The sequence below is a fragment of the Glandiceps talaboti genome, chromosome 9 (assembly GCF_964340395.1).
Source record: "Glandiceps talaboti chromosome 9, keGlaTala1.1, whole genome shotgun sequence".
Lineage (NCBI taxonomy): Eukaryota > Metazoa > Hemichordata > Enteropneusta > Spengelidae > Glandiceps > Glandiceps talaboti.
In genome coordinates this window covers 1357764-1371272 of record NC_135557.1, presented here as the reverse complement: position 1 = coordinate 1371272, position 13509 = coordinate 1357764, and the positions used below count along the sequence as shown (strand labels likewise).

Sequence of the window (13509 nt, the reverse complement as noted above, 5' to 3'; positions counted from 1 at the left end):
ATTTTCTTGTTTTATTGATGCAATGAAATCATTAAATCTTTCATGGGCTACTTCACATGTCAATGTCAATGGCATAAAGATTAACATCTGTTTACGGTTGCTTGGCAACCTAGGCCTGTTTTAGTACAGCTAAATTAAAAATTCTTAGACACTATGATTAAAACAGGTTCATATAAATGCACAATTCTTAGGCATTCAAAAAAAACCAGTTTGTACAAAGAATAAGAAGTCATACATTTTATGGGGAAAGAAAAATAGTCATATCAAGACCTCCATGATTATACTGTGTTTGGCAGGTTAAATTTCCTGCATGTACCGATTGCCATGATATTTGATGGGTGTATTACTGTGGGTGTCTAGTTAGGAAATTGTTCAAATCAAAATGATCTTACTACCGATGTGTGATTTGAGTCGAAAACTGTAATTTTTGGTCAAAAAACTTACTCAAAAACTATTGGGCAGATCGGTCTGAAATTTGGTGGGAACATTCTTAGGGGTGTCTAAGCATTCAAAATATGTTTGCAAATGTGCATAGCAACAAGACCACGCCCATAGCAACAGCCAAACGGTGAGGTATTTCACAAAGATAACCACTGGGATTAAAAGACAATTGAATAAGCATTTAAAAAAAGTATGTAAATTTGCCTAGCAACAAGACCACGCCCATAGAGATAACCACAAAGATAACCACTGGGATTAAAAGACAATTGACCGATCGCCGAGATTGATTGACAGATTCCATTGACCAATCAAAGAGCATAATTCCGCCATGTGCACTTGCACGTGTCGTAGTTAATCAGTGTGTATTGAATGCCAGGGCCTTGACCTTACGATCGGTTCTCGTATATAATATTTGCTTACAAACATTGAAATTATCGTGAAATACTGGTCATGGGATCGGTATAATATAAATGATCGCTATCCCGAAGGATAGAGAGGTTGAATATTATTTTTACACTTTCTGAAGCCGAAAAAATATCGACAAAGTTAACCTACACGATCAAGAAGATGGACCGCCATTACGTGCATTTGTTCTGAGGTATGTATGTTGATATTACTGTGTCGAATTATTTCATCGATGTATTCATAAAATACAGATTTTTCCAGCTCAAAATCACCTCTGATTAGTGCTTTATCTTGATGGTCATGGTGGAGGCCGTAGTTTCCAGTGTACAGACGTGCATGTACGTGTAATGTGATGGTGTCATATCATACGCATACGCAGTTGTTGTCGGTGTACCCCATGCTTTCTTTAGACTCAACTAAGACTTCATGTATATTTTCACATCTAATGCTTAACATTCCTCTCTAAAGTTTAGCCTGCATAAATATATTGTCGACAGTCAAACTTGTAGGAGTACAAGTGCATGCAAGCATGTGCGGCGTGTGTTTGAACCCTACGACATCCATGGTGTGACAGGCAAACGCGATCAACATTCAGGAGGTTATAATAACTACGAAAATGAAATTTTACTTGAAATGTGCAGGGACATAGTTTGGTAACATCAGTGAACACCATTTCCTCATGTTTTATACTGGCCTTCCCTTGCCCTTTGAAAGAAAGTGTCGCCATGTGCATTTGTGACCTTTTGACGGGAATGACACACAAGGGTGACCTGCATGTGACTTTATTTATATCGTTTATATTTTATATTCATTTCTCCCCATTATGTACTCTTTGGTTTCAGGGATCACATCAATAACTGAATTTTTATAATAACGTGATATATTTTAATGGTGAAAATATATGTAATATTGTTGGGCCTATTTTTGACTGTTTATACAAATTTCATTTCGATGGAGTAAGGGGTCTTTTATCTCTAAGTGTATTTCCTGTTTGCTTTAGTGAATCCAGATACAAAACAAAAATGTCAAGCAACAAGATTGCAATTAGATATCAGAATTTGTAAATACCACTGACATGACATGACTCAAAATCAAAGTTATATTGTTGCAATATTTACATCACTACTAGAAGTTCTGCCTGTAAAATAAAACAAAAATATACATGAAACATGAATAATAATGTCATCTACTTTCTTATAATTTCAGGAGTGGTTTCTAGTGGATGTTGGTTTGCCAAGTGATAAAGTAACCACGTGAAAATGTCTTAACATCTGAAATCCTCTGACTACGAAATAAAAAGGAGATCCTATATAGTGTCTCTGTTTTAAAATTAGGATGAATTTTGCAGCTGATGAATAACATGGCTTATGTATCAAAAATATTTTACGAGCTACATGAAAACTCCTTTCATACTTTGCTACACCTTTTCCATGACAACCAATAGTAACAATTCCTTTGAACTGTCTTTTCTGTTTATATATATTACAAGACATTATCAAAGACAAAAAACATTGGACTTTTTATTGTCATTTTAAGGACATTTTATATTGGTGTTAGATAATTAAATCACTTCATGTTGTGAGTTGCAAGTTCTTTTCGTTGTCAAATCAATTGTGCAATAAATCAGATTGTAAACAAAAGGTCAATTACTATCATGTAGTTGTATGCAAACGAACTTTACAAATTCTATGGTCTAGGATTTTTTTGAGTGTCTATATTTGCTAATTTTTTTGCTATGACGTAAAATCTTATTCAACATGCATCTGCCATGTGGTTTCTCAGACTTCAATAAAATTTGGTGAATTGACACAACCCGACCTAAAAAATCAATTGTTTCCATTGATGTATCGACCATAGGAAAGCCTACGATACATCATCTTTGCCTTAGAGGCAGTGGAACGATAAAGAACTCTCAAATTATGAATAGTATTTTTCAGCGATCGCCACGTTGGACCTACGACAAACCATGCAAAACGTACAAAGTTGTCGTAGTAGCAACGGTAACTAAGGTGGGCGTGGCTATAGTGCTCAGGGCGATCGGTCAATTGAATAAGCATTCAAAAATGTATGCAAATATGCCTAGCAACAAGACCACGCCCATAGCAACATCCAAATGACCAGATATATTGCAAAGATAACAACAGAGATTAATAGATAATTGAATGTACATTCCAAAAATGTATGTAAATTTGCATAGCAACAAGACCACGCCCACAGCAACAGCCAATTGGTGGTGTGTTTCACAAAGATAACCATGGGATGAATAGACAATTGAATAAACATTCAAAAAATGTATGTAAATTTGCCTAGCAACAAGACTACGCCCATAGCAACAGCCAAATAATCACATATATTGCGAAGATAACTAGGATTTATACACAATTGAACATTAAAAAATGTAGTAGATATGCCTAGCAACAAGACCATGCCCATAGCAACAGCCAAATAATCACGTATATTGCAAAGATAACAGGAATAGAAACAAATGAATAAACATTCAAAAAATGTATGCAAATGTGCCTAGCAACAAGACCACGCCCATAGCAACAGCCAAATGATCACATATATTGCGAAGATAACTAGGATTTATACACAATTGAACATTAAAAAATGTAGTAGATATGCCTAGCAACAAGACCATGCCCATAGCAACAGCAAAATGATCACGTATATTGCAAAGATAATATCAGAAATTCATACACAAGTTAACAAAAACATACACAAATGTATGCAAATATATCTAACAACATGACCACGCCCATAACAACAGCCAAATGATAGCATATATTGTAAAGCTAACAACATGGTTGGATAGGCAACTGGATAGTCATTCAGCAAATGAACACCTATTGTTAGCATAGACTAGCATATGGATAAACATTTTTTAAAGCTGTACAGTTGTGCTACAACACCATTGGCTGTATTTTTATATTACTCCCCAACAGGCACCACGCAGGGGGGACTTGTACGTTGGGTTCCATGTGTGCATGCATTTGGCAAAATAACACAGTATATTATCCATCACCAATCCCAACATTACACTGTGTTGAGTTTGATTTAAGGGGAGGGGAGGGGTCTTGGCCTAAACAAAGAGATTTTGCTTGATGCGACATTGCAAGACAGTCTCACTTAGAGACTGCTACTGTAATATACTTTATACCTCTTGGAATAAAGTACAAAATGATAGAAATGTCTTGATTCATTGGTCAGGCATTGTATTATTAGTAATAAATGGTATTTTGCTTTGTTATAGGAAGGGGTTGTGTATGCTGTGGAGTTCTCACACAGATCAGGCAGGGATTTACTGAATGTTGCTAAGAAACGAACAAACATTATTCCAATAATTGAAGATGCCAGACATCCACATAAATACAGAATGTTAGTTGGTAAGTACAGGTATACATTTCTCTATTCCACATGAATACAGAATGTTAGTTGGCAAGTACAGGTGTACATTTCTCTACTCCACATAAATACAGAATGTTAGTTGGTAAATACAGGTGTACATTTCTCTACTCCACATAAATACAGAATGTTAGTTGGTAAGTACAGGTATACATTTCTCTATTCCACATGAATACAGAATGTTAGTTGGCAAGTACAGGTGTACATTTCTCTACTCCACATAAATACAGAATGTTAGTTGGTAAATACAGGTGTACATTTCTCTACTCCACATAAATACAGAATGTTAGTTGGTAAATACAGGTGTACATTTCTCTACTCCACATAAATACAGAATGTTAGTTGGTAAGTACAGGTGTACATTTCTCTATGCCACATAAATACAGAATGTTAGTTGGTAAGTACAGGTGTACATTTCTCTACTCCACATAAATACTTTGATAACAACTATGTAATTGATGGTAACTCTAATTATCCCCCACCTCCACCTGGTGGGACGGGGTCTTATAGATTGGCCTCTATTCGTCCGTCCGGGCATCCGTAGCCATTCAAACTTAGTAAATGTATAATGAACTATGGCTTACATATGCATGTCAATTTGCTTTGGGATATGATGCAATAAAGTACTCTCTGTCTCGCGGCAGATCTCACGAGATATGCAAATATGCCTAACAACGGTTGTCAAGGAGGTCTTGCCATATTGTTTACATGAAGGTCAATGCATTCATCTGAAAAAAATTCTCCCTTTTGTGACCATCTACAACCGCAAGTTGTCATGGAAAACATTGACAAATTGAAAGTATCCGAACTAAAGAGGATGTTACGAAACTTTGGCGTGTCAACAACAAGTTATAAGAAAAATACGTCATGGTGTCACACGGTCACTTCCGAACTGACTGTCATTTCTGGGAATACGTTGTCAGTGCCAAACTTATGCAGCAGACTAGATGGCTATAATATTTCAATCTAGAGAAATGGTAATTAATGACAAGCAAAATCGAGTAGTTTTGATTAGTACACATGTACATGGTGGAAGCATTTCCTGTCACCAATTTTCAGTAGGAGTATTTACTACGCTATGCACACGAAGTGTGGCGTAGTAGTAGTACACATGTTCCGCCATAAGCTCTTACGTACTGTTGACATTTACACTGTTGACAAATACGGATGAAAGCTAAAAGTCTCACATATTTTTTTAGAGAACAAATGTCCCGTTTTGGTCCTAGAGTTCAGAATTGAAAAGTTCCTGGTATATACGGTAGATGAAGAAATATCAAGCATACAATGATGTCATGAGTGATATGCAAATTAGGTTTAAAAATGTGTATTTTGGTCAAATAACAACATCATCAGGAAGGCAAGTGAGTAAACATTCAAACAATGTATGCAAATATCCTTAGCAACCATGATCATGCCCATAGCAACTGCCAAATGGTGGTGTATTTCATAAGATAACGGATTTTTAGACAAGTAAACAAACATTCATAAAAAATGTATACAAATGTACCTAGCAACAAGACCACATCCATAGCCAAATGATCATACATATAGCAAAGATAATAGTGATTAACCCTTTTGAAATTAGAGACTGACTTTCTGGGGGATCTTTGCACTTTTGTGTATGACTATGTACCATGGTCATCATTCCAACATTTTTGGGGAAATTTGGTGATTTAACCCCCATATATCTATATATATTTGGAAAGGTCATTAAATAAGGAATACAAAACAAGTGTAACATTGTATATAAAATGTTGCAAGTTTGCTACATTACCTAATTATATATTCAAAATGGTTGCCCCATTTTTTTCTGATTCTTGATTGAAATGTTAGGTTTGACTTCTTGAACATTGAAATTTCACCTTTCATTACACGAAGAATTCACTGTTTTGCAATGTTACAGGGACTTTATTGCAAAATCACAAAGAAATTCCTTGTAAAATAAAGCCTTTTAGAGAGAGCTCCAAGTAAGCTCAACATTCTGTACATGTGAGATGTCCCCTCATCTTCCAAGATGTAACATTGTCAATGAAACAATCTTTTCTCATGAAATGTATAATTTTGAATGGAGACGTCAAGATGATGGCAAGATTTACAATTTCTTTAAAAATTATCATTTATGACCCAGATGACCTAATTAAATATTCAAAATGGCTGCTGTTAAATTCATAAATATCTTTTTCAGAAGATATTCGCCTAGTGTTTGGATACTTTTACTGCTCTCCTAATGATCAGAGTCATGCATGGTATCATGCCCAACATTCTATCACGCAATAAAATCATGAAAATAACAGATTAGGTGATGGAGAACATTTATTCACAGGGCAGCATATAGTTCCATGCAAATGTCATTGACGGACACCTGCAAGCATATATCTCCATGCAAAGTCACTGCCAAGTATTTCATTTCATTTGTTGTTGTTATGGTAATCAACAAGATGTGTGATCAGAGAACGACCACATCCATTGTTATTGTTCATACTAGATTGACACGGGTTATTTTCTGTGTGATCAGAGAACGACCACATCCATTGTTATTGTTCACACTAGATTGACACGGGTTATTTTCTGTGTGATCAGAGAACGACCACATCCATTGTTATTGTTCATACTAGATTGACACGGGTTATTTTCTGTGTGATCAGAGAACGACCACATCCATTGTTATTGTTCATACTAGATTGACACGGGTTATTTTCTGTGTGATCAGAGAACGACCACATCCATTGTTATTGTTCATACTAGATTGACACAGGTTATTTTCTGTGTGATCAGAGAACGACCACATCCATTGTTATTGTTCATACTAGATTGACACAGGTTATTTTCTGTGTGATCAGAGAACGACCACATCCATTGTTATTGTTCATACTAGATTGACAGGGGTTATTTTCTGTGTGATCAGAGAACGACCACATCCATTGTTATTGTTCATACTAGATTGACACGGGTTATTTTCTGTACAAGTGGCATCAATTTCTTTTTCAATGACGCCAAGGAAATCATCATTACTGGACTCGGCTTCAAATATTTCTAAGACTCAGTTGTCCAAAATCACGTAAATTTGGCCATGATTTACCCGCAGTTAGGCATTCACTGAGGTAATCAAAGAGTTGAACCTTCACCTTGGTTAACGTTGCTCCTATCACTCGACAAATAACAGTCTCCATAGTCTACTTGCCTCCGCTCCCGCAACGACTTGGCTGCCATTTTTTAAAATTTCAATTTTCTATCGGGAAATCTGTTTTGGATCGGCCGTCAAATTTCCCAGCCTCATGTCACAGCTGCCATATTGCATATCAATGGAAAGCTCTAGAATAACACTACGTCATTAGACTAAGCATACTGCCCTCAACGATACAGCATGATGATGACAAGGTCCTGAACAGAAATGATGCTGAGGTCAAAGGTTAGGTACTGTTGAACCCGATATATTGGGTATCTGCCCTTAAAGGGTTAATAGACAGTTGAATAAATATTCAAGAAATGTATGTAAATGCCTAACAACAGGACCATGCCCATAGCAACAGCCAAATGATCAGGTATATTGCAAAAGAAATTATATTTATTACCGGAGTTTTCCGAAAACAAGCCCATCCGTAAAGTTGCCCATGGGCGATCATTTGGCAGGTGGGCGTCTATTGGGTTTTTCAGATTCACTACGGCAAGAATTTTGCCTTGTTATATTGGTAACGTTAGTTTTTATTTAGTTCGAATGTTCCGTTGAAAAAAACCCATAAACTTAGAGTGTCAATAAAAAAATGGGCGTTTTTTCCACGAGAAGAAAGTGATCGTGAAGGTAGGTAGGTAGGTACAGACACCTTTGTGCTGAGCCTGGTCGGTCAACAAGCCGGCAGATGACTCATGGAGATCCGCAGACGTCACTGTCAATGCGACACACTGCATCTAAAATAGGTCAGGGTAATTTGCATGGTGAGTGTGCACACAAAGTGAACGAGTGAGAGTGAGAGTTGAAGTAATGTCACGTATAAATGAGTTCATGGAGATTTAACGAACGGTACAAGACTAATGTCAAGTTTATCCAGGGGTGAACAAATAGTTTTGTGAACTGGTGGTCCCCGGACCAGTGCTTAAAAAATGCAGTAGTCCTGCTGAAAAAATTAGTGGTTCCAAGTCCCGCTAATGTGAAATATTGAATCTTGCCTATGAATCTGTATATTCAGACGTACACCACTTTTAGTTGAACAATACCCAATTTATAATAATAAATATAAAGTTGACATGCTTGGTTTCAGTCAATTGACAATTCTATTCTATTTGTAATGGTTATTTTTGAGGCATCGACGAAACGAAAAACCTCAAATGACAACTTCACTTGAATCTCAGGAAGGATCAGGAATTGACAGAAATATGCGACAAGAATATTGCATTATTGGAAAACAGTGTTAATAATGGTTCAATAGTGCAGTATAACGACAAAAGTTGTACTACGTTTTGTCAAACTTGTCGGGAAAACCCAGACATTTGCAAAACAAACCATCACAACTGTACAAAGAAACTGACCCCTTCAAAGTTGATCCTATAAAATCTCACGAAAAAAATAGAAACACATACATTGCCTGACTAGAGGAAGTCCGTGTGACGGTATCGAGATAAATTCAAATTCACCAGTCCACGAAGCTTTGGCAAATATCACATTACAGTGCTAAAAAAGATACTTCGTTGACTATCTGTAACTCTAGAATCAGACTGTTTATTTTGTGTCATGCTGGTCAGTTGTTTTCCTATAAATTCATAGCTCAAAAGATTGACCATTTTCCGTGTTGTCCATTTAAAAGTTTACAGCCGTTCGCATTTCAGATTGGGTCTAAATTATTTACGAGATGGGTAGCCACACCGCAAATGTACTTGAGAAATGGAACACTAGTTTATTTGAGAGGTAGTGTGGACGTCCTATGTTTACAGATAGTAACCATGGTAACAGATAAGATATGGAGGGAAATGCCTTGTGCATACCATTTGTCTCTAGGGTTGGTTTTAGCACATTAATTTTTGTTACACCTTAATTGAATGTAAGGAGAAAATGAAACAGGTGGTGCATATTTTTGATCGTGTAATGTTTTATATATTACAAAGTAAATGATAATAAGCAGCATGAATGCTCAGATTTGGAATGCATTTGTGTTATGTGTCTAACAAGCAATCCACACACCCGAAATGGAATGAGTCACTACAAGCCACTACACACATGCATTGGTGGGAGACTTCATTTCATGATAAATCATTTGATTGAAAGGGGTTCTACTATAAATCATTTGAAGCTCCTTTATGAATAAAAGCAATAATACAATCAATGCTGATAGAATGATAGCAAATAAAATGTTTCATTTGATATATTTGAATTAATATTATAACTAGGCAAAGCCCATAAGCTCGCGCAGGGTAGATTCATTTGTGACCGGCTGCCTGGGCCAGGGTTGATACACTTGATTTGGATCATTTTCCAGGGGTATTGACCATCAAAATATATTTTATTGAATGACATTTAATTCTCTGACATGGACGAGAAGTAAAGAAAGTCAACACTTTATGCAGTTGTTGGTTTCAAAAACCATCATAGCCATTAGATTAATATTGTTCTGTTCATTTTCAATCAGCCAACTTATCATAGACTCTCCACCAATGTACGTTGGTCTTTGGACAAATGTTTTGACATGTTGCCGAACATCACGATTTCTCAATTCAACTGGATGATTTAGGAATGTTACTGTACCAACAAACATAGGAAAGTAGTTATTCTTTTTAGAACATGTAAAAAAATCAATTATCGACAATATAAATGTCAAAACCACACTTCCACAACCCGGAAATTAAACTGCGCTGTCATCAGTGGTCCGTATCGCATACCGCCGTGCATCAAACTTCTAAATAGTGTAACAATTTCTCCTTGAGGTACAGTGATGCCTCGATACTCGTTACAATGTTACGATAATCGTGCCAACAGGCCTACTGTTACAATATTGCAATGCATAGTGATGTTATGTCGCCTATGCTATACGATGATACGGCCTCGGTAGTGCGTGGAGAATGCACGTAGTATATGGAAGGCGCATGCGTAGTCACTGCGCGCTGCAATGCATCCCTGGGAGAACCACCAATTTTTTTCGCATAGTATATACGACGTGCATGCGTACTAGTCATTGAGCTGCTACGCGACAGCTTTGCTGCCGCTGCGCGAGCTATTATAAAATGGAATTATTATTCTTGTCTTCCTAATTGTTGTGTCCCTAAACTGATATGTCCCTATTAGTAATGATATGAGCCACATGGCTGTTGAGTGTTGTCTGCCAAATAATCGCCCTGAGCTTCTATTTAGTTCCTCTGTTGTGGTTCCGAATTTGCTGATTTTCCGAATAGTGGCCCAGGGCTAGTTTTCGGAAAACTCCGGTAAGAGACAATTGAATAAACATTCAAAAAAATGTATGCAATGTGCCTTGCAACAAGAACCCCCCCATAGCAACTGTCAAATGATCTTGTATATTGCAAAGATAACAATAGGATTAATAGGCAGATAAATCAATTATACAGTTGTGCTATAACGCCATTGGCACTATATTTCATACAATCTAATACATCACACTACCATGACTTATGGCAATTCTCTGTAAACATCCATTGTGGAAGGGGGGGGGGGAGGGCGCTGAGTCATCTCTGATGACTGCCTGTTGATATAACTCTGTAAACATCCATTGTGGAAGGGGGGGGGGGCTGAGTCATCTCTGATGACTGTTGATATAACTCTGTAAACATCCATTGTGGAAGGGGGGAGGGGGACGCTGAGTCATCTCTGATGACTGCCTGTTGATATAACTCTATAAACATCCATTGTGGAAGGGGAGGGGGGGGGGGCTGAGTCATCTCTGATGACTGTTGATATAACTCTGTAAACATCCATTGTGGAAGGGGGGAGGGGGGCGCTGAGTCATCTCTGATGACTGTTGATATAACTCTGTAAACATCCATTGTGGAAGGGGAGGGGGGGGGCTGAGTCATCTCTGATGACTGCCTGTTGATATAACTCTATAAACATCCATTGTGGAAGGGGAGGGGGGGGGGGCGCTGAGTCATCTCTGATGACTGCCTGTTGATATAACTCTATAAACATCCATTGTGGAAGGGGGGGGGGGGGCGCTGAGTCATCTCTGATGACTGCCTGTTGATATAACTCTGTAAATGAAAGTAGTCTAATGTAATTCATAGATGTTATTTATTATTGCTATGTGACAGGAATGGTTGATACCATCTTTGCTGATGTAGCCCAGCCAGACCAAGCAAGAATTGTAGCTATTAATGCTCACAATTTCCTGAGAAATGAAGGCCATTTTGTGATTTCAATAAAGGTATGTATAATGTCATTTTGTGATTTCAATAAAGGTATGTATATTGTCATTTTGTGATTTCAATAAAGGTATGTATATTGTCATTTTGTGATTTCAATAAAGGTATGTATATTGTCATTTTGTGATTTCAATAAAGGTATGTATATTGTCATTTTGTGATTTCAATAAAGGTATGTATATTGTCATTTTGTGATTTCAATAAAGGTATGTATATGGTCATTTATCACATAAATACGTGCATATCTTCTACTGTGTGACGTCAAACAGGGGTGATTTCAGAGCATATCACCCCTGTTCTACCAAACTATTTTTTCTCCGTACTGTTCGAGTCGAGTGTTCGTGTCAATCCTACGCTACGATCAAGTTTATCGTAATAATTATGTGCTTTCAAAACGTAAATGCATACATTACGTTAGTAACGTTACATATATCCTTGGATAGCATGAGTTTGATACATAGAAGTCCTTTTATTTTTATTTGATACATTTTATTCTATTTAAAAATCATGTAGATTATCGATGTAGCAGCCGGCAAGCTTACTTCCGATTTTCCATCGAGCTCAGATCTCCGAACTTCCACAACCCGAGAAAATATGAATAAAATGACGGCACAAAATCGTATTCAGACAATTCTACTTACGTTTTAAACTAAATTTGATATTACATGTACATCGCAAGGTTATAACCGATAATTTTGGTTGAGAAACCAAACATACATATGGTAAGCTTGACCTTGCGACAGGTCACGCGATTATGTAATTTGCATAACCATCGGGCGCCATTTTTTAATATGCGATGAAGAATATAGTGCGATGAAATTATGCAGTATTCGTAAAATATGATTTAAAATTTTAGAAAAATACGGGTAAATACTTAGTTATGTGATAAATATATAATTCCATGAAATCAATGTTAGTTTTACGTCATAATGCTCCTCGTATGATTCCGCGGACTACCGGCTCGAATTTGTATTAGTCAGCGGAATCATACTCGGAGCATTATGACGTAAAACTAACATTGATTTCATGGGATTATATATAATTGTCTTTTGAAGTAGTAATCCAGCTGTATTGTATATTTTGCAACTTTTTGGGATGAATCCTATCATATGTGTCACTAAAGGGGCACAAGATGTGATTTGGCGTAGTAGGTTTTGCTGCATATTTTCGGAAGGTATTGGGGCGACGACTTGAGATGATTTTGTCCTTTCATTGCTGGTGTGGGACTGACTATTGCATCGTAATCGGATTAGTAAAATGTTAACTATTTTCGTTTAATTTTAATACAACTGAAAATAACATTTTCTGACAATTTGACCATTTAACCAGTATACAGAATTTTTGTATTTTTGAATTTTGAATTTTGTTTGTAATATAAATATTTTGCGTATTTTATTAGCATTTTATTATTTTAATCCATATTTCGGTTGTGTATGTGATATTTGAATGTATGTATTTGCAACTATGATGTCGAAAATTTATTTTCCATTCAAATGATACCTTATTTTTCAAAAATAAGCAACTCTAAGTATTTTTATATCAGTTTGATTACATAACACTCACTCTCACATTATGTTAGTGAGGGGGCTGGTGGACAACAAACAATCTCATGAGGCCATTGGTGGTGAAAGGGTTAAATTCAAAAACTACTGGGCAGATTGGTCTTAGATTTGGTGGAAACGTTCTTAGGGATGTGTAGATCAAGACATGACAGTGTTTGCGCTAATGTTCTCCAAATTCCCAAACGCGAACTCACTTTCAATTTGACAAAAATATTTCATTCTTTGTTCACCAGTGACGAACAGAAATTCTCTCTAGATGTTGATGGTAAAATGATCGTTCACAACATATACTTCACAGTAATTCTGGCAGTTGCCATCATGAGGGGTTTTTAGCTGG

General features: G+C 36.7%; 1 protein-coding gene across 1 annotated transcript in view; it reads left to right on the top strand.

Moving 5' to 3' along the window:
- The window catches only part of LOC144440154 (rRNA 2'-O-methyltransferase fibrillarin-like), a 66377-nt gene that overhangs the window by 51002 nt on the left and 1866 nt on the right, over positions 1-13509 (top strand). The window contains exons 7-8 of the mRNA XM_078129429.1: positions 4100-4232; positions 11500-11612. Coding sequence (XP_077985555.1) covers positions 4100-4232; positions 11500-11612 — 246 coding nt within the window. The remainder of the gene's footprint in view (positions 1-4099; positions 4233-11499; positions 11613-13509) is intronic.